This window comes from Arabidopsis lyrata, assembly GCF_000004255.2.
Source record: "Arabidopsis lyrata subsp. lyrata unplaced genomic scaffold ARALYscaffold_8, whole genome shotgun sequence".
In the NCBI taxonomy this organism is placed as follows: Eukaryota; Viridiplantae; Streptophyta; class Magnoliopsida; order Brassicales; family Brassicaceae; genus Arabidopsis; species Arabidopsis lyrata.
In genome coordinates, this window is record NW_003302548.1 from 12,946,546 (window position 1) to 12,967,686 (window position 21,141).

A 21,141-nucleotide genomic window follows, 5' to 3' on the forward strand; every position below is an offset into this window, starting at 1 on the left:
TAAAAAAATTGAAATCGAATTGGTTTGGCTCTTAATTAGGTTTTATGGAAACGATATCGGTTTAGTGTTTACCTGGTCGAAATTGGTTTAGGAGAATGATGGGGTTTCGATATTTCCTTATTTATATGAGCGATAGTAGTAGCCTTCAGTACTTGTCACCTATCTTTCTCCACACGCAGAAACAAAAAACTCTCTCTCTTTCTCTCTCTTTGAAGTCTCTCTGTGGTGAAATTGAGAAAATCAGAATGGTGAAAAAAGGAGGCACGAGGAGGAAAATTGCGATTGAGATGATACAGAAGAGAGATTCTCTTAGGGTTACTTGCACCAAACGCCGTGAAGGTCTCTATAGCAAAGCCTCTCAGCTTTGTCTTCTCTCCGGTGCACAAATCGCTATCTTAGCGACTCCTCCTTCTTCTGAATCCAACGTCTCCTTCTACTCTTTCGGTCACTCCTCCGTTGATGGCATTGTCTCTGCTTTTCTCTCGGGAAAACGTCCTGTTCCTGTTCAGGAGGATAACAAAGCGATGAGGGAAGACGTTGGTATATGTTTGACTCGTAAGAATCTAGGGTTAGGGTTTTGGTGGAATAACGAGAGCCTTCCCAGATCGGAGAATCCCCAAGAGCTTAGTGACGCCATCGATTCCATGTGGACGTTGTTGAGTAATCTCAAGGAATTGCGTGCGGAGGAAGCTTTAGTCAGTAATCAAGCTTTCGCTAATGATCATGAGGACCTGAAGAACAACGTGAAGAGAATAATTGTTTCAGACCACGGAACTCATGATCAAACCCTAAATCTTCAGTCCACTTCTGCAATTTGTTGCATCCCTGATGATTTACCACAAAGTTTCAACGAGATTAGTCAAGAGCCAGATCATCAAACCCTAAATCTTCAGTCTAGTACTTCTGCAATTTGTTGCGTCCCTGATGAATCACCTGCAACTTTCAACGAGATCACTGAAGAACAAGATCAGATTCTCTCCATTTGTGGAAGTTTTTGTGTTACGGACAACAACAGCAATGCTTTAACTGAAGTAAACTTGAATTATGATCAAGACATGGATAACAACAACAATGCTTTACCTGAAGGAAACTTGGACTATGATCTGGAGATGGATACTGATCAACTCATTGATTTCGAGACTAATTTTGAAAGCTCCCTCGATCATTGGTTTTCCGAAAACACTCATCAGGAACTTGAGGAGACTACTACTGCAACTCTTTTGACCAATTCCGAAGCTGTTGTTGATGATCATGTCTTGGTGGATCCAAATCTTTGTTCTGATTTTGAGGGCCTTGAAGATTCAGATTTGGTGTTTCAGAGATGTTTGGATGGAGATGATCTAAGATTCTCTGATTTTTTCCACGACTTTGCAAACACTATTTCTGCACTTTGAAGATAATCTCTCTGCATCTTCTTTCAAATTAACTTCTAATTACTTCTTTATTTGGTTAGAGATATGTCTTATCGATGTAATGAATGAAGTGTCTGGTTTGACCTCGATCAGTTTTCCATAGATGAGGGAAATTGATCGAACTCAAACTGGTCCTGCTTCAGTTTGGTTTAATAATATAATTTGAGTTCTGGTTCTATGCTTTGTTTTGTAGTTTTTCATCTCCAAAATCATTTCTTTTCATAAACAAAGTAAACTCCATGAAACTTGAACAATGGAGCCAAAGCTTCCACCAAAGAACGTGACTATACTCTTTGAGTTTTGACCCTCCATCAAAGGTTTTTTACACTCTAATATCAGCTAGTGTGGGATCTCACCGAGTAGATGAAGACTTTTAACAGTTGGGATTTTTTTTTTTTTTGTAACATTTCAATTGAAGTTGAATCCTCCACAAGAACTGGAACTTGGTTCTCTGACAACTGAAAAACCAAGATGATCATCAACTTGGAGGTTGTTGTGTCTGCTCATCATCCTTTATATATCATCCCGTATGTTTGCAGAATCTTCGAAGACTTCGTGTTGATCTCATAGCTTACGATTTGTACCAGCTTCTGAATCTTTTCTATCCCTTCCGCATCTTGAATCAGCTGACAGTAACTTTGCATGTCTTCTATCTTCTTCTCTGCCCATGCGGCATTCAAAATGTTTTCCAATCCATCCAGACACACTGAGATGATCCTTCGATCTGGACATATCAGGAGATCACAAAAAGTTTGTATGCAACCCTGCTCCACCAAGTATCTGAATCACACCAATATATGGAGATTGTTACTTGATATGATCAATAAAAAGCAATGAGAAGTAACATAGAGAAAAGACAAGGACGACATACTCGATTTGAGCATAAGAACCACGCAGGGTGGCATTTACAATTGCACATAAAGCTGTTTCCTTTATGCCAAGTTTAGCATTTTGAGCAATATTGACCAAGATTGGGATCAAATTTGCATCAATAACTGACTGTTATACATTAGAGTAAAGAGAGACAGATAGAAAAGAATTAGTGATAGCAACATGAGGGTAAATTTATTTTTTATGTTCTGCAACTACAACAATCAAAAACTTCTCACCTGAATTAGTTCTTTAGTGCCTGCAGTGATGTTTGAAATCGTCGAGCAAGCGCCCCTCTTTATGGCTATCTGATGGTTCTGAGTAAGTAGGTTGGCAAGAAGTCGTAAAGCACCACAATTGATCACCACAATCTGAAAATAAGTTCAAAGAGGTTTATTCAGAGCCTAATCGGAGTGTAAAAGAGAGACAATTTTACTAAATCTAATCGCAACATATGACAATGCATCCTCTCAACTTATATCAGTATAGTGATATAATCATTCAAGAGACATTATGACCAAGAAGTGTTCTACAAGGTACCATAAATGGAATATAAAGTACATACTTTGGTCTGCTGATCATCTACATTAGTTAGATTCCTAATGGTACGTATTGCAGGTTCAATCACAGCTGGAGAACCGTATCTGCAAAAGAATAAAATTGTCCGCCTTCATTATCTAAACATGTAGCAAAGGCTTTAAAATTTTGTTTTGGAGTAAGTACTAACCCAAGAAGTTGAACTAGTCCTGGGACAAGACCAGCGGCGATAAAATTCTGGGAGGTTTCTCTTGAACCATCAAACAGATAATAAAGTGCCCTACAAGCATGTGACAAGACTTCTTTATCATTGAAACGAAGAACTTGTCCAAGTACAGCGAGAGCAGGTTTCATCTGTTAATCATGTTTCCATATGTTAAATGTATACAAACTGAGGAAACAAAGACTGGAGATGGAGAGAGAAGCTAGACCTCCTGGTGAAATGGAGGCCGAGGCTGGCCAAAGCAGAACGTTGACAAAGTCCAAGCGGCGAATCTAAGCATCATTATATGATTATTCACATGCAGCTGAGCCAACAGTGGAATCAATGCACCACACCTTAGAACATCGTCACGGGATTGTGTTGAAGCACTAGCGACATTACCTAGTGCCCATGTAGCCTGCAAATCAGGTATAACATCAATTATTTTCATCAAAAATTTCAACTCATATGTGGCATTTTTATCTATAAGAAGTAAAATATTACCTGAAATTGGAGATAACCAGTATCGAAACGAAGAAGATGGACAAAGATTGGAACAGCACCGTGATCAATCAGCACTTTGGTGTTCCTTTTAGACATGTTTATTAGAACGGAAGCAGCAGCAGACTAACGATCATGGAATATCAGAATTAGAGGACAATATGACCAATCATTACAATATAAATATTTATGGGAACTTTCTCTCCTAACCTGAAGCTCGGTTTTATCGTTCTTCTTACAAAACTCAACAAAACGTGCCACAAATACAGATACTTCTATCTCATCGAAAGGAAGGTTTTCCTCTGGACAACATATATAAGAAGAAAGAAACTTAAAGAAACATTCAGATTGAGATCAAGAAAAGTAAAGAAAGTAAACAGAGGAAGTTTTTTACCGTGTGATGATAAAAATGCGTTGAACTTGGTAGCGTATTCAAGTTGTCTTGAAGGATCATCTGAAAAAAGACCATCGATCATATCTTCGACCACCTACACAATCAAAAACTGCATCAAAACGAAACCCAAAACCAGAGATTGATTACTTGTGAGACACGTTTAGACGAACCTCATCTGTCTTGGCTTTGGGTATCCGCGACATGGCTTTCTCTCTTCTTTGACCTCTCTTCCAAGAGAATCGCAGTTTACAAAACTTGAAGAGAACCCTCGAAAAAATCAAACTGAGAAGTGAAAGAGGCAAAGAAATTTGCAATTGAGCAAGAATGCAAACAAAAATGGCCAAGGAGCGAAAAACTGATGCGTTTAAAGAAGCCAAAGGAAAAAAACAATAACGATTTTCTAATTATCGTTATCAGAAAACCGGTTTGGTTTGATATAGTTTCGATTAATACCCGGTTTAATCAAATTAAATTGATTCAGTTTGGTTTTGGGTTTAACTCTGGTTTAATCAAACCCAAATTTCAATTTCTTCGGAGGCGTATTGGTTAGGATCGGATGAGACGATTTCCCCCAAATCGGAGTGAAATTAGGGTTAATAGGACCACCACGCCAACGCCAATGATGGGGTTTGCTTGTACCACAATCAACCCAAGTCTTCTTGTTGTTATGTTCGATCATATCTTCAGCTCTTGTTTTCATGGTTTCTGAATCAAACAAACAAACACAGAGCCATCATTTTCAACAGATCATCTTCACTCGAATCTAAATAGAAGACGAGATCAGAAGAAGATCACTTACCTTCTCAGTGAATTTTTAGGGTCTAAATCGAAGCTTAGTGCGCGATGGGGGAATCTAGGGTTTGAAAACAGAGATCAAGGAAAGTAATAAAGAAAGTAGTAAGAATCAATCTGATTATTAGGGTTTAGAAAAAATCACGTCTCTTCACAAAACATGCAGAGAAGAGAGTGGAGAAGAAGAGTGTCACATAGAGAGAGATTTTGGAACCTCAATGCCTATGATTTTGGTTTTTAAATGACGAAAATGCCCTTTTATTCCTTGTCTATTATCAGAAGAAGCCACCCGCCAAAACGGCGAAACAGAGGAAAAGGTGTTTTTTTTCTTTGGCGCCACTTTGACCGGTGTTTGATCAAATACGGAACTGAGTACGGTTTCTTCGAGTGGTCAACTTTGTGGTTTTAGTAATGATCAAATAACACATACATACTTTAAAGAATTACTAAAAATCTTTGCATAGTAAAAATTGTTAATGCTAATTAACCTCACAAAACCCTTGTTTGTTCTATAATCACCAAGGAGATTTCAAGAATTTGAGTGAACTTTCAACTATAAGTAGACACCAGATGCTGCATCAACTCTAAAAGCCCCAAAATACTTCAAAAACACTAAACAATGTGGACTCCGTGAAAAATGGAGCCAATGCTTTTATGTCATCAAGAACTTGACACTTGACTCACTCTTTGAGTTTGACCCGTCATATGTGCATGCCTTTCCTTCAATGTCAGATTTTGTGGGATCTTAACGAGTAAAATCAAACTGGAAGCCCGGTTGAGAACAACCATCATCATCATCATCATCATGATCATCATCAGTATCACCACCTTCCTCTACAAGCCAGTATGTTTGCAGAATCTTCACAGCCTTGTTATAGATCTCATTGTTGACATGGAGCTGCAGGTTCTCGATCTTTTCTAGCCCTTCCGCATCTTCAATCATTTGACAATAAGAGTTCACGTGTCTTGTGTTCTTCTCCACCTCTCCAGCCATCAAAATCATTTCCAATCCATCTAGAGACACTAAGATGATTCTTAGATCTGAACACACTAGGATGTCACATAAAGCTTTTAAGCAATTCTGCTCCACCAAATATCTGATACACACCAATGGAGATTGTGAATTGATGATCAATAAGCATTAAAAAAGTGATAAAGAAAGTAGACAGGGATGTACTTGATTTGATTAGGAGAACCACAACCGGTAGCATTTGAAATTGCCCATACAGCTTCTTTCTTTATGTCAAATTCGGCATGTTGAGCCAGATTGACCAACGTTGGAATCAAATTTGCATCAATAACCGACTGTTATCATCATTAGTGAAAGAAAGACAAATAGTACACATTTAGTGATAGCAACGGGCGGTCATATACAGATATGTAAGTTTGTTCATGTACGTGAGGAAGCAAACAAAAACTGCTCACCTGAATTTGTTCTTTTATGCCTGCAGTGATGTTTGAAATCGTCCAGCAAGATTCCCTCCTTATGCCTCTCGTATATTTTTGAGTAAGCAGGTCCGCAAGAACGGGTAAAGCACCACAATTGATCACACACTGAAAAATAAGTTCAAAGAGTTATTTGGTTACAAAATCTAATCTCAACATTGTACTCAAGCAACATATAATGATATAGGATAACAAAATAAGCTTTTGATAGTGCTATTGCTTTGAAAAAACGATAAATTCACTACAGAAGTGTTCTTGAAGGTTCCATAAATGGAAAATGAATTACATACCTGGGTCTGCAGACTATTTCCAGAAACTATATTCCCAATGGTACGAAGTGCAGGAACAAGCACAACTGGAGAAGGGTGTCTGCAAAAGAAAAAATTGTCAGCCTTCAGTATCCAAACTTGTCAGCAAAAGGGGTTAAACTTTTATATTGGAGAAGTACTAACTGGAGAAGTTCAACTAGTCTTGGGACAACACCAGCCTCTATCACACTTTGGATATTTTCATCTGAACAATCAGACAGATTTGAAAATGCCCAGCAAGCATCTGACAAGACTTGTTCATCATCCGAATGAACAAGTCGTTTAAGTACAGGGAGAGCAGGTTTCACCTGTTAATCATGTTTCACAAGTTAAGTACAGGAAGAAGTATACCAGGTCAAAGGATATGGCGATAGTTAGTATACCAGGTCAAAGAGCGGCGAAGGGTTGCCACGGAAGAAGTTTGATAAAGTCCAAGTAGCATTTCTAAGTATCGACAACGTAGCAGGCTCATTCAGTTGATGCAAGAGTGGAAGAAATGCCCCAGAGTTAAGAACTAAGTCACGACACTGTATTGAATCACCAGCAACATTACCCAGTCCCCATATAGCCTGAAAAATTAGGTGTAACATCAAACTTTTCAGAATTTGAACTCACATAGATAACCCATTCAAAGAAGCACTATACCTGATCACGGACATCACCATCAGGGGAAGCAAGGAGCTGAACAAATATTGGAACAGCACCATGATCAATCACCACCTTGGTATGCTCAGATGTTCCAGAAGCAATGTTTGATAAAGTCCAAGCAGCCTCAAGCTATAAAAAGATCACAGAATTCAGAAATCAGAACCAAAGACTACACTAATCATCAAAGATGGGAACTTTTTCTTCTAACCTGAAGCTTAGGGTAATCATCCTTCTTAAGAAACTTAACAAAACGTGGCACAACTCCAGATTTTATCACTTTATCGATAGGTGGACTACTATCTGAACATATATAAGAGCACAAAACTTATAGAAACCGATAAAGTTCGTATCTTTTCAAATCAAGATCAAGAAAAGTTGAAGAATTTTACCCAATGATAGAATCTTCCTGAACCGAGTCGTGTACTCAAGCTGCAATGAAGGATCATCCGAGAAAACCCCAGTAATCATATTCGCTATCTCCAACTACAACCATCACCAGAGATCTAATCTAATTACCCAATTCGAAACCATTCGAGTAAAACGATAAAGGTCGTATCTTTCAAAACCTAAACTTCACTAATCCAAAACCAAAGATCAAACTTTTACCAAACTATCAAAGGGATCGTCGGAAGCAGGAGGCAAAACTTCACTAACACCGTCGCGGCGTTTCTTCATCAAGCTTTCCTTGCGTTTGTTCTTACGAATCTCGACTAAAAAGTCTTCTCTTCTTCTGCGTCCTTCTTCCGCATCAACAGAGACCTTGTAACGGCTTCGACGGATCTCTGTCTTCGCGCTCGGTCGCAAGGACATAGCTTTCTCGATTCTTCAACCTCTCCAAAGAAAATTCGAATCAACGAAGAGAAACCCTAGAAATTTCAACAGAAAAGGGATTTGCAAAGTGAAGAAGAGAACGCAAGAATGGTGATGAAGAAGAAGCGACAACAGTTTCAATTTAAAGAAGCGGGAGGGTTTTCTAATTATCGTTTTTTAATTATTTTACCGTAATTAAACAGTAAAATTCAATGATTAATAAATAATAATCTAAATTTAATATAAAGTATATTGCTGTCAAAAAAAATATATATATAGTTTACAATCATTAAAAGTATTAAAACGGCTAAAATGTTAAAGTATTTTTTTTTTTTGGACAAAACTAAAATGTTAAACCCGTGTTCAAAAAATCGCTAGGCGCTAGTCGGGCGGTGAGGGTGCGCCTAGCACCTAGCAAGAAAATCGGGGATTACACGGGGATTAATCAGGGATTAGTTTTAGGGCTATTTAATATTTTAAAAACATATTAATCCATTATAATTAAGTAATTTATATAATATTGTTTTTAAAATTGTATTAAACACATGAAAACAAGATTTTAATTTCAAATTTATGATTTTTATACAAATTACGAACATAAATATGACGTTTTGAATTTTAGATGCCTATTGATTGTAGTTTAGAGACTATGCTTGAGGTTCCAAGTTGTCATCCTTCTATTAACAATGTGGAGTTGTATCTAGAAGTCAAACCGGTTCCTGATGAAGGTGTTGGTCCTGTTGCTAGTTCCTTGGCGAATCAGGTGACCCGGAAACGTTCTCGGCAAGAGGATATTAACACCAATGCAGATGTAAATGTGAGAGATAACACATTAAAAACTCTGCAGGAGGGTAACAGTAACGGATGGATTGAGGAAGATGAGAGTACGGATGGCGGTAACTGTGGAAAAAATGGTGATAATGCTGAGGCTGCACAGAAGGATTCAAATCTGAAAAATCCAGTTCCAACAAAAAGCTTTGGTACGGATGGCGGTAATTGTGGAAAAAATGGTGGTAATGCTGGGGCTGTGCAGAAGGATTCGAATATGAAAAATCCAGTTCCAACAAAAAGCCTCATAGATAATGTCTCAGAGCAGATGATTTTCTCTAGTTCATGGCTTGATGAACGTGAGTTGCATCTTGGGATGCTTTTTCGAGATAAATATGAGTTGGGGAAAGCAGTGAAGTTGTACTCTTATCGAAGACATCGAAATTACACTAAAAACGAAAGTGACATTTCTGGTATCTATGAATATAAATGTACGAATCTCTGGCTCTGCGTATGGATTCTTAAGGCTGCTAAAACAAACAACAATGGCATCAAGATAACAGAATATGTAGGTCCACATAGTTGTAAGCCAGCAAATGTGAGCTCAGATTTTCTGGCAGGTGAGCTCAAAGGTCTAATCAAGGCTCAGCCCTCGCTCTCAGTTGCAGAGCTAAACATGTGGGTGAAAGAAGAATTTGGTTACACAGTCTCGAGCACTAATATGTGGGATGCTAAAAAGAAAGCGATCACTGCAATCTTGCGAGATTTGGACAACAGTTTTAATGTATTGCCCAAGTTCAGGGCCGGCCCAAACTATTTGAGTGCCTAAAGCAAAAATTTTTTTGGCCCATTAACAAAAGCTGTTATAAAAAAAAAAATACAAGTTTTAACATGTATGGGATTCGAAACCGTGACATGTACAACAAAAGATTTCAATCTAACCACTAGACCAAAGTAACTTTTTAAAAATGGATGCCTTTAAAACTACTTATAATTATTTGATGCCTAAAGCCCTTGCTTCATGGGCTTTACCCATGGGCCGGCCCTGCCCAAGTTCATGGCAGCCCTTAGCTCATCTAACAAGATGGTCTTGGAATGGCAATATGATCTTTTTCCTGATCCCAAAGATGCAACCTTTCGTTCCGTGTTTTGGGCGTTTCAGCAGTCAATTCAAGGGTTTCCTCACTTGAGACCTTTGATCATAGTGGATACAATAGACTTGAACGGTAATTACCCTGCAAAAATGTTGGTTGCAGGGGGATTTGATGCTGAAAACCGGCTTTTTCCACTTGCGTTTGCAATTACTACCCAAGAAAGTTTGTCAGCTGATACCTGGCGTTGGTTCTTTGCTTGCATCAGAAATAAAGTGACGCAAAGGGAAGGTGTTTGTCTTATAACAAGTCTGAATCCTGACATAGTTGCAGTTGTTAACGAACCTGAGTGTCAGTGGGCGCAACACCGGTTCTGTCTGAGGCATATGTGCTTTAAATTTTATGACGTTTTCCATAACAACTTCATGACAGAGTTGGTTTACAAGGCTGGGTCTACGATGGACATATCAAGTTTCGATTATTACTTGAAGAAAATCGAAAAGATGGACCCAGAGGCTCGAAAATGGTTAGAAAAAATGCCTCTGCGTCGATGGGCTCTGGCTTACGATGATGGCGGGATTAGGTTTGGGATCATGACTGCAAACAAAATCTTTACGACTTATGGTTTCATAAACAAAGCTCTGCATTTTCCAATCACAACTTGCATCTTGCTAATCTTTGATGACCTGGCAAAGCTTTTCAAATCCCGTCATGGTTATCCAACAGAATCACTGAACGGAAGAGACCTATTCGCTAAACATGTCATGAAAAATCTTGAAGAGTACAAGGTAGCTTCTCAAACACATGATGTATTGCCATTAGACCAGACCGGAGAGAGGTGTCAGGTCACGGAAATGATGCAAGTTGGAAAGAAGAGATTTGTTGTTAATTTTAGCAACCGGGTTTGCATGTGTGGAATATGGCAACTTTGCAAGTATCCGTGTTCGCATGTGTTAGCAGCTTGCAGGAGGATGAACAGTGACCATTTGCAGTATGTAGATGACTGTTACAATACAGAGAGTTCACTTCGAGTTTACGCAGCTGATTTTAATCCGCTTCCAAGTGTCTCTGATTGGCCAGAAGCTTCTGAAGTTCCAAGACTCTTTGCTCCTGGAACTCGTCCTCCATCAGTTGTCCGGCCAGTGACAACAGAGCTATCGCGCAACGACACAGCTACAAGTAAGTTTGTAATAGGCAGAAAACGATCCACTGGTCAGAAAAAAGCCTGAGGACAGAGGAGTGGGAATCAGACTGAATTTGAACCTAACCGAAGTAAACCATGAAGATGGTTATGTTTGCTATCTGATTTTACATTGATTTTAGTTTGGTCTGGTTTGAGTTTTAGGGAAACTTCAGATTTATGAGAACCAGGCTAAAGTTTGTGGATCTTGAACCAGGTAGAAAACTAGAAACAGTTTTTTATCTGTGAATTATGCTAACCGGTTTAATGTAGGTTTTTGGGACGGTGTATAAAACTGGTTTGGTTCAGAGGTTTCATTTATTGATTGGACAAAGTAGGTTTTGGTGCGGAGATGTACTTTTGTATTGCTTATGTAAGAACATTGTTTTTCTCGTATGATTATGTTAACTAGTATATCTTAGCTACTATACATTGTACACTATACTATATGTGCAATTTGCTTTAAAGAAACAAGATATTCCAAAGACGTCGACTCATCTCTAACCGTAGCAGGACCTTCTCGAGCTACCGTAGCCATCCGATTCGTGGGCGATCTTGGAGGAGATGCATAAAGAACTGATGCCTCGAGGATTTCTCTATGAGTGTTTTGAAGATCCTTAGAGATTCTATGTGCTTGTAGAGCGGTTAGGTAAAGTCCCGTGGCTAGAAAGACGGTTAGAAGTGAGAACACTCCGGCCGCTGAAAACAAGCCTTGTCGGATTACTAGACAAGTCGGTTTTGGCTTAGACCAGTTCTTTAGATGTCCTGATTCCACACTAAGTGCAACCAACAGTAGAACCTCTCCAACACCAAAGCAAACCCTTATAGGAACAAAAAATAATATAATTACAACATTATCATTAACTTAAGCTATGGTCAGTAACACAAATTATTATTATTTTTTTTATAAATACATGACATTCATTCCTGTGTTAGAATAAGTCTACTTACCATGTTGAGACGAAGAAGAAGGCAGCTTGAAACGTGAGCCTCTTCGCAGGAACAGAGTCAGGATCCCACTCAACTAGAACCAGCGGTGGCGATGTGGTAACTGCGATAAGTAAGTACATGTGCAAGCCCACCATCGCCACCGCTAGTCCCACGAACGCAATCGCACCGCACAACAACGGCGTTTTCCCGCTACCGTTATACACGCACGTTTTGCTTCCCCATGTCGCCTACATGAAATTGGGAATCATTGCCAACATTTTTGGACCGAACATGGAAGAGAGTAATGGCAATGATATAATATAGACTAAATATAATCATCGAACCATCTAGTAATGTACCTGAGATCTCGTTGCTTCGGCATAGAGGCAGAGAACAAAGCAGGAGAGGCCAAAGATTATAGTCAAAACCGCGATGAAAATACCGGTTTTGCTGCTGAGATCTGTGGTTTTCGGGTTTGGAACAAGATCTTGATGGGTCACAGCTCGTACTCTTGCTCTCGACATATCTCTCGTCAATTTCTAATAGATAGGAATCGAAGTTACATGTTTTGAAAGTTATTATACTTTGATTTGTTTTACATCTATATATGAGAGGCATTGAAAGTTGGAAGAAACGAATAAAGTGGAATATATTTGATAAATAAATGAAAAAAAGGAGAGGAGAATAGAAGAATTGCTTCAGCCAAAGGTTGCTTAAAGGCCAAGATTCGCAGGTTCTCTTTCGGATATCTTTTTAAAAATACTATACTATTTTGGTATAGTGTCCTTCAATAGATGATGTGTAAAATATATAATGTGACGAGAGTTCGTTAATGGAGCTAGTTGGATGATTCTTTTAACAGAATGTACACGTACACATAAGAACATTGTTTTCTTCTTTTTATTTTGTGTTCGTACAAGAACATCGTACCTTTCATTATTTTGAAAGTAAATAAAGATAAAGATAAGGTGATGAACTTAAAAAAAAAAAAAGGTGATGAACTTTGTTCGTGAGTGTTGTCTTATTTCAATGTATATTATTTATTAATATAATCATGTGAGGCGTGTTATTTTCAATAGAAGCCAAAAGCTTTCATAATCAATAGAGGAAGCGGTTTCTGATACTCCATTTCAAAAGCATAGACGTATATAGCGAGAGAGAAAACGAGCTCGTGTCGCTGATATCTTAGCGTCGAATTTAATCAACACTACTTAGCTTGTCATCACCTTTATTTTAGTGTCTTGCCGATGTTGTGTTTGCCGTTGTGATAGTATATATATATATATATTTTTTGTTGCCGACACTGGTCGCAATAGCTTTGAAAACAACATGTTTGTGTGTTGAGTCATTGCATTAGTTAGTTTTTTCTTAGAACTTTTAACTCTTAACAAATTCTTGTTAAAGTACTTTTTTATTTAAATAAATTTTTTACAATAATAAATATATTATAAATATATATATATATTTAGTTGTTGTTTAACATTGATATTATTTGTGATAGTATATGAGTTTCAATAACATTTTTTAAATCGATGTTTCACACTACAAGAAATGCTGCGTTTTCCTACGGCCAAAATCGTAGGAGATTGGTAGGAAATAGACGTTTCTTACCAATTTCCTACGAAAATTATTTGAAGGGAATCTCCCGTAGGAAATAGAATTTGGTAGGAAATTAGTTAGAAATTTCCTACGAAACTTGTTCGTAGGAAATCGCGTAGGAAATTTCGTAGGAAATTGGTAGGGTCTTTTTCACCATTATCCTACCAAATTTTCGTAGGAAATTTATTCCTTCAATTTTCCTACGAAATATTTCTCACCAATTACCTACCAAAATTATCTTACCAGTTTCCTACGATACGCCTCCTACCAAATTCCTACCATTATCCTTCGAAATTTTAGAGACAATTTTAATAAATTATTTATATTTATTTGTTGCAAATTTTGGTTTTTGAAAAAATTAAATTTTAAAATAAAAAAAAACATGGTAGCTTCATACCAATTAAAATTCATAGCAAGCCATATTCATTGTACAAGCCACATAAAGGTAAAGATTCAAATCCTATCGAATAGAGCTTTCAAAGAGGAAAAAAGTTCCAATATCGAATAGAGCTTTCATAAAGGTATTGATCAATAACATTTAAAAGAGGAAAAAAGTTCCAATATCGAATAGAGCTTTCAATAACGTTGGACAGTCAATGGTGCTATTCAAGTTCTTTGGTTATATATCTTCTTTCTTAGAGACAACTCTCGAGTCCATCACGCAAGTGCCTAAGTGAATCTTTCACTATGTCTATTGTTTTTTCTTTACTTATTCATACTACTATTTTGTTTTATGTTTTTTTTCTTCATTAACTCTGAAAATCCAGTATAAAAATCCTCTAAAAATTATAATAGTTTTCTTCATAAAGAAAAGGAAAGCAAAAGAGTTCAAAAAAATATGATCAAAAGTTCTAGATTGTTTTTGCATTATTAAACTCTCTTTATGTCGTACTTTGTGAAAAGTAACCAAATATAAGCATTATATTTGATTGACTAAATGGTCTCTGGACCATGCGGTTGAGAGTTCAAACTATTAATTATTGGGACGAAACCAATGTTATGGTCTCCTACTTGAGAATTGTATGGATTTATATGCTCATGCTCATAATTTTTAGTCATAAAAGAAAAGAGCTTGTGAAAATATGTCGTTTGAAGACCTACTTATACTCGCATCAAGATATTGATCATCGATCTCCTTGGTACATATAGTTGTGTAATTATAAACAAACATTCTTGAGTATTTGGTAGTTTTATTTGAACTCTTCAAAGGTAAATTAAAACTTCAAACCAAGTGTCAATAGTTTAATTGGTATAGACTCTCAGGCAAAGTCTAGAGGTCGCCGGTTCGAGTGACACTTGGGAGGGAACCATATAAAATGTTCTGGTTTCTGGCCTGAGGAGGTGTACGGGCTTAGACCCATAATTCAAAAAAATTTAAAACTTCACAGGAGAGAAAAGACAAGAGTGTGTGAAAGTATAAGCAGGTAAAATCTAATTTGAGTAAAATACTAGCTGAGTCAAATACTTGAACCTATCAACAATTTATTAGCCAACAAAAAAAAGTTATTTACATCAACTGAAACAAAAAATTAGACAAACACCTTAGGAGTTATAGTCAGGCGGTTCGTTGAAACTTGAGAATTTTAACACATAAAAGTATAAACATATGCTTATAAAATTCCCAATATATTCATCATTATTTCAGAATATTCACAATGAAACATAAAAAAAAAGAACAAACAAACATTATAACTAGAAACAAAAGAGAACGAAGAAATCACAAAAAAAAAAAAAGGCATAACGTGCTGCAAACTAGAAACTACATCTCCTAACTCTCTAAAAAACACTCCAACAAGCTACTACATAACTACAAGATCCACTATAACCAAACAAAACACTAGACTTTAGAATCAAAAGATCGATGTTTTATTGGGTTTCTACGCCTTCTCATGTACGATCTACTTGCTCGGTAGTATCACTCCAATGTTATCTCTCCAATGTCTGAGAGATCCCAGAGATCAACACTTTGACAAGTCAAATTACCTTGAAACTCCCAGTCAAGCAACTCCTCATCAATCCCAAACCCAACTTCTGAAGAATTACATAGACCAACCCACCAATCTTTATCATTATTTTCATTCGAAGTCGAACTCAAAACACTTCCCTCTCTTTCCTTTTCCACCTTCATACCATGATCATCAACGTTTGTAATTCCTATGTGACCAATCTTTGTGTCGTTTCCTTGTTCTTCTTCAAACAAACCGACACAACAACTACTATTGTCCCCACTCTCACAAGCCTTTTCATCATTTACTCCAATCACAGGCTCTTCACTAGTACACTCCCAGACACAACCACTCAAGAGCCGTTCTATCTCACCATCCAACCACTCATAAGGCCCCAAAGACTCTCCTTCGAAATTACCATTTTTCTCTCCATCACTGATCTCACTCTCTAGCTCTTTAGGTTGTGAGAAACATTGCGAGGCCGTCACCATTTGCTTGTGTTTCTTCATGGATGACCTACTAGTTCTTCCTTTCTTCTTCTTCTTGGTCTTAATATTGTTCTTGGCTCCAGTAGACGAAGAACAAGATTTCTTCAGGACTAAATCGTCGACGACTAGATTATGTTCATCTCCGGAAACGGCAGTGAAGGCGTAGATTTTGCGGCTGAGATGTGAGTTCCAATAGTTTTTAATTTCGTTGTCTGTTCTTCCTGGTAGATGTGTTGCAATAAGTGACCATCTATAAGAAAATAGTCACAGTCACACACGTGAGAGTTGAGACTATATAAATGAATTTAGACAAATCAATTAATTATGTGTACAGTGTACACACTCTATACAAGTTGGCTTTTCAGTTTTCATTAATTCAGTACCAAATGTATTATAACAAAATGTATGAAGTCAAAAAAATTGCATAGACTTATAACTAATAAATGGTTGGACTGTTCCACGTAGGTCTGGGCATATGGGTAACACGTTTAGGTTCGGATAAAATTCATTCAGGTTTAGATTTAATGGGTATTGAATTTACTACCTAACAAGGTAATTCTAAATATTCGGTTTTGGTTTGGGTCGGGTCTAATCGGGTTCGGGTTGGTCTAGGTAAAAAATTTTAGACCCTATAAATACCCAAAAAATATGGGTACCCGTTCGGTTTTGATATTTTATATGTAAAATGTAGAGTTTTGTACGTAAAATATCGGGTATCCGAAAAAACTTTAAAAATTTGTTTAATTTTTATAAGTTTAGTTATATTTGAATACATTTTGCTAAATTTTTGCAAACATAACAAATAATTTTTGGATAGTTTGGTTGTTTTGGATATTTAGGACTAAAGTTTATTGACATATTTAGATTTATAATTGTAATTCTAGATAATTAAATTATATTAAAATTAAATATAATTAATATTTTGGATATTTAAATATATGTTCAGGTATTCGGGTAACGGGTAATATCCGGACCGACCCGATACCCATGGATTTACAAAAATTGTACCCAATGAGGTAATTTTCTCTTATCCGTATCCACCCCGAACCAATTTTTCGGTCCGGATTTTGGGTCCTTTTTTTTGCCCAGGCCTAGTTCCAACAACGATCAACCCCTCAGTTGCCTTATTTCGTCGAAATGCCTTAGTTCTAGAAATGTGTTCATTTATCGGTAAATAAATTTCTAAAATTTATCACAAAAAAATATCAAAACCCAAATGAATAACCCTAGAAGTTTAGGCACAGTAAAATTTGAATTTGGAGCTATAACAATGCGTTAACTCTATAGACTCATTACCACTTTGCCACTCATAGTTACAGTGACCAACTGGCCACAGAGCCAGTAACAATCAAGGCCGTACACAAAAATACACATGAGACAAGACTAATTAGAGAGGTCAATTCCGTTGGATATACAGCAACATAATGCCAAAGCTTTTTATTGACAAAAAGTCAAATTGGATATTCTCGTATATATATTATTTTTTAAAGGTTGGACAATTCCAACAGTGATCAACCGCTGAAAAGTTACGATGGTCACAAGATCATTCATGGCAATACATTGAATTACATTTGATAAATTTTGTTTCTTATTTTATTTTTGGACGGTTGGTTCGAACTCTGACCATTTCTATATGTTTCTTAAGTTGACAAGACATGCATGTAATTGTACTGTCTACGTGACCCCAGCATTTACAGTCACTATTCAAGTAGTGGCAAAATTGTAAATATAACAAAATTATGAATCACATATAAATGAACGATTGTGACGTTGATTAATTTTTGTTTAATACCTGTTGCCGAGAAGGGAATGCAACTTGACGATTATTTCTTCTTCGTCGGCCGTAATATTTCCTCTTTTCAAGTCTCTTCTCAAATAGTTTATCCACCTTAGTCTACAGCTCTTTCCACATCTCAGCAATCCTACACATTAATTTTCATTAGAACATATATATACATAGAAAGCAGTTTTCTTTTCTATTAATATAACATCATAATTTTTGTTACTAGATTGTACATTTTTCATGTTTCCATTCCATGCATCAACGACTCAAAGAAATTAGTACTTTTTTCAAATGTTAAAATCTAAGCAATTACTAGACCGAGAGATATATCGACGATGAGGAAAGGTAATTTGGATATATAAAGATGTATATACAAGCTTTCTTGAAAACCTGAGATTAGTCTTAGACCCTTCCATAGGTCTTGTAATTTACTCTGAGTTATCAAAAAAAAAAAAAAATGTATACCAGCTTTCTTAGGCAAAGATCGCCAAGAACCTTCACCATTGGTCTGAATATAGTTGGTGAGGATCTCATCTTCCTCGGCGGTCCATCGACCTCTCTTCAATCCGATTTTGTCGCAACACGGAGCCCTTCCCATCGTTTCTCTCGATCTCTTCTGTCAAAAAGAGAAAGAGAAACTGAAAAAGAGAAAACACTTTTGGACCCTTGAGTGAGAGAGTGAGGTAGTGAGAATAGAAGAAACCATTCAGGTGATTAATATAGAGAGGACAAAAGGGAAAGAGAGAGTGAGGTTTCTGAAATGAACCACGTTGCGGTGGAATTAAAAGTTATGTATTGTCCATCCTAAAAACCATCGGCACATAAGACACTCCACGTACCTCTCCTTCTAACCTTTGGTCCCTCTCTACCCTTTTTCCGTGATTACAAGATATTTATTACTATGTATACTTTTATACCTAAATACGTACTTGCATATACATGTACATGTACATGTAGTGTAGCTATATGTATATACCTACTTGTATATGCATTCAATGAGTGTGTCTACAACATTCTTTTCTTCAATTGTTCACCTCTTCAAATAGGTGGTAAAAATGATTTAATTACGTTGAAATGAAAATGCATTAAAATAAAAAGACTTATTATTGGTAAAAAAAACACAACTGCAAATAAAACCTTGGTCATATTAAAAAAAAAAAGTTAATTTGAGCCAGACGTAAACAATGTCGTTAATGTCTCCTACCAAAAAAACAATGTCGTTAATGTTTTAGACTAAAACATGGTCGATCGTAGGCCTCGGCGTTTAATCCGAAGCCGAAAATCCGAACCGGAACTGAACCGAAAAAATAGGATTAAAATCCGAACCGAATCCGACAGATTAACCGATCGGTTATTGATTTCTATATACATGGATATCGGATAATACACGATCCGATCCGATATCCGATGTGTATCCGAACTCTCCTCTAGAAGTTCTAGAACCTTAGTCGTCCCTTGCATTACGGGATCTATTTCCCTTATCTCGATTTCCCTCCCTAGCAATACGTGATCCACTTCCCCAATCTCGATTTCCCTAGCAATACGGGATCCACTTCTCTTGCATGTAAGCATAAAACCCTAATCTTTCAATATGGAATCCCTAATCTCTCTTTTGTCTCAGTCGCATCCATAAGAAACATCAAGTAATCGATCTTGGGTATGTGTTTGAACTTAAGTTCTTCTTCTTTCTTAGTTATCATCCATGTCTCCATGTTCTATGATTCTTCTTCTTCATTAGAGACGAATTCGATTATTATTTGTTATTGTTTTGATCCGTCTTTTTCCTATGTATTCATGCTAGATTCTGAGAATTTTGATGTTTATTGTTGCTTTGATAAGTTTATGTTTACGGTTTTACGAATTAGCTTGCTAGTAATGGAGGTCGCTTTTGTTCTTTTTGGGATTCATTGCGGTTTTCGGATTAATCGGATTTTTTTTTTAGATTTTTGGTTAAATCGGATATTGAATATCATATCCATACTGATCCGAAATCCGAAATATCCAAACCGAAACTGATCCGAACTCTAAAATTATCCGTATGGATATTAGAATCTATATCCAAAAAAAACGAAATCCGAAAAAACCGAACCGAATCTGATCCGATAACCGAACGCCCAGGCCTAGTCGATCGTGATTGTTTGGAGAGGAATCCATTCTTTCCAAGAAAAAATATGATTGTTAGATTAACGGTTTTTTAATATGATCATTCTTTTATTTGCAATTTTTGTTTAGATCACACGAGGTTGATCATGCATATTTTGTCACTTGGAGGATTTTTGCATGTCTTTTATAAGTTTAATGGTGTTTAAGTTTTTTTTTTTTTTTTTTTTTTTGAAGTTAGGTTTCAAAATTAAAGGGCTATCTATAGGTGGCATCCTATACTATAGTCGTTCAACTAGAATTACCTTAATACTTTTGTCCTCTGTCCAATTCAACTTATACTAACTAAAAACTTCTTAATTCCACCTAATCTTTAAATTTATATTTATTTCACCAAATTCAATTAATCTACTCAATTGCGTTTTTAAATCATCATTTCGCAATTACTATACCGCGATTATATCTAAATCGAATTTAAAAATCTTGACCCGACTACAATGCTATAATCCGAATTGAAACCTTCTTCCTGAGAAAGAGGTTTTCAATGTCTCCTTAAAACACAAACCCTTTCAAACTCGAATTAGGGAAAACTTAGAAATTAGGGTTTCAACCACGACTCTCCTTCTCCCAGAGTCTCTCGATAATGCTCTGTCTTCTTCTTCTTCTTCTTCTTCTTCCTCGTCGTCTCTAGAGTTATTGCTTCTTTTTTAATTCTTCGTGTTCTGCTACTGCCTCGTCGTCTCCGGTGGTGATTGAATTGGAGAATAAGTATCGAGAATCTGAAGCTTCGATGGGTTAGAATCATTCGCTGACCCATAAAAGATGTCGTAAGTTTCTCATATATTACTTGTTATAGAAGTTGGAGTTGTCTATATTTGTGTTGCTAATCGAGATATAACAAAGAGATAATGATGTATAAATTTTTAACAAATGGTAGTGACGAACCTGATGATATCGATTACAATGGTGGTTCGCAATCATAAAGTGAGAATGGGAGTGTTGAGGAGAGGGACAGATCCAACAGTGATGTGGAGAGTGACAGATCCAAGATTGAGTCGGATCGATTGAGGCTGAAGAAGAATCCTAAAGTGAAGAGGAGATTGAGGAAAGTGGAAGAGGCAAGAAGAATAAGAAATCTAAGAAGACATCTAAGAAGAAAAAGGAGACTCAAGAAGATCCATTTGAGCGTTTCGACTATGAAGTAGAGGATGGAGTAGCTAGTTTTGTAGATGAGATTCAAATTGGCCGAAATATGATTCTGGATAGCTCAGATGAAGATGATGATCCCATTATGTTGAGGGGTAGAAGAATTAGAAGGGCTATGGGTGATAAGTTG

General features: G+C 36.8%; 5 protein-coding genes across 5 annotated transcripts; 1 reads left to right on the plus strand and 4 right to left on the minus strand.

The window, feature by feature from the left end:
* The first annotated feature begins 36 nt into the window (after positions 1 to 36).
* Positions 37 to 1,539, plus strand: LOC110230760 (agamous-like MADS-box protein AGL97). Its single transcript, XM_021034549.1, has one exon. It carries the CDS (start codon positions 96 to 98, stop codon positions 1,392 to 1,394), a length of 1,299 nt encoding a protein of 432 aa, XP_020890208.1. The 5' UTR covers positions 37 to 95; the 3' UTR covers positions 1,395 to 1,539.
* A 259-nt stretch (positions 1,540 to 1,798) lies between these two features.
* On the minus strand, positions 1,799 to 4,234 carry LOC110230767 (importin subunit alpha-1-like). The gene is made up of 9 exons (XM_021034584.1): positions 3,917 to 4,234; positions 3,733 to 3,824; positions 3,526 to 3,648; positions 3,251 to 3,439; positions 3,010 to 3,173; positions 2,848 to 2,926; positions 2,522 to 2,653; positions 2,284 to 2,411; positions 1,799 to 2,192 (listed from the first exon to the last, which is right to left on the minus strand). Exons 1-9 carry the CDS (start codon positions 3,996 to 3,998, stop codon positions 1,919 to 1,921), a joined length of 1,263 nt encoding a protein of 420 aa, XP_020890243.1. The 5' UTR covers positions 3,999 to 4,234; the 3' UTR covers positions 1,799 to 1,918.
* Positions 4,235 to 5,047: 813 nt separating this feature from the next.
* Positions 5,048 to 8,033, minus strand: LOC9301801 (importin subunit alpha-5). The gene is made up of 10 exons (XM_002865681.2): positions 7,717 to 8,033; positions 7,500 to 7,593; positions 7,319 to 7,410; positions 7,108 to 7,239; positions 6,846 to 7,031; positions 6,607 to 6,770; positions 6,445 to 6,523; positions 6,134 to 6,262; positions 5,886 to 6,013; positions 5,048 to 5,805 (listed from the first exon to the last, which is right to left on the minus strand). The coding sequence occupies exons 1-10, from the start codon at positions 7,918 to 7,920 to the stop codon at positions 5,454 to 5,456; spliced, it is 1,560 nt and encodes a 519-aa protein (XP_002865727.2). The 5' UTR covers positions 7,921 to 8,033; the 3' UTR covers positions 5,048 to 5,453.
* Positions 8,034 to 11,331: 3,298 nt separating this feature from the next.
* LOC9300055 lies at positions 11,332 to 12,727 on the minus strand. The gene is made up of 3 exons (XM_002865682.2): positions 12,249 to 12,727; positions 11,911 to 12,137; positions 11,332 to 11,780 (listed from the first exon to the last, which is right to left on the minus strand). Exons 1-3 carry the CDS (start codon positions 12,411 to 12,413, stop codon positions 11,399 to 11,401), a joined length of 774 nt encoding a protein of 257 aa, XP_002865728.1. The 5' UTR covers positions 12,414 to 12,727; the 3' UTR covers positions 11,332 to 11,398.
* A 2,368-nt stretch (positions 12,728 to 15,095) lies between these two features.
* On the minus strand, positions 15,096 to 18,585 carry LOC9301803 (transcription factor MYB111). The gene is made up of 3 exons (XM_002865683.2): positions 18,171 to 18,585; positions 17,715 to 17,844; positions 15,096 to 16,172 (listed from the first exon to the last, which is right to left on the minus strand). The coding sequence occupies exons 1-3, from the start codon at positions 18,301 to 18,303 to the stop codon at positions 15,404 to 15,406; spliced, it is 1,032 nt and encodes a 343-aa protein (XP_002865729.1). The 5' UTR covers positions 18,304 to 18,585; the 3' UTR covers positions 15,096 to 15,403.
* Positions 18,586 to 21,141: the final 2,556 nt, after the last annotated feature.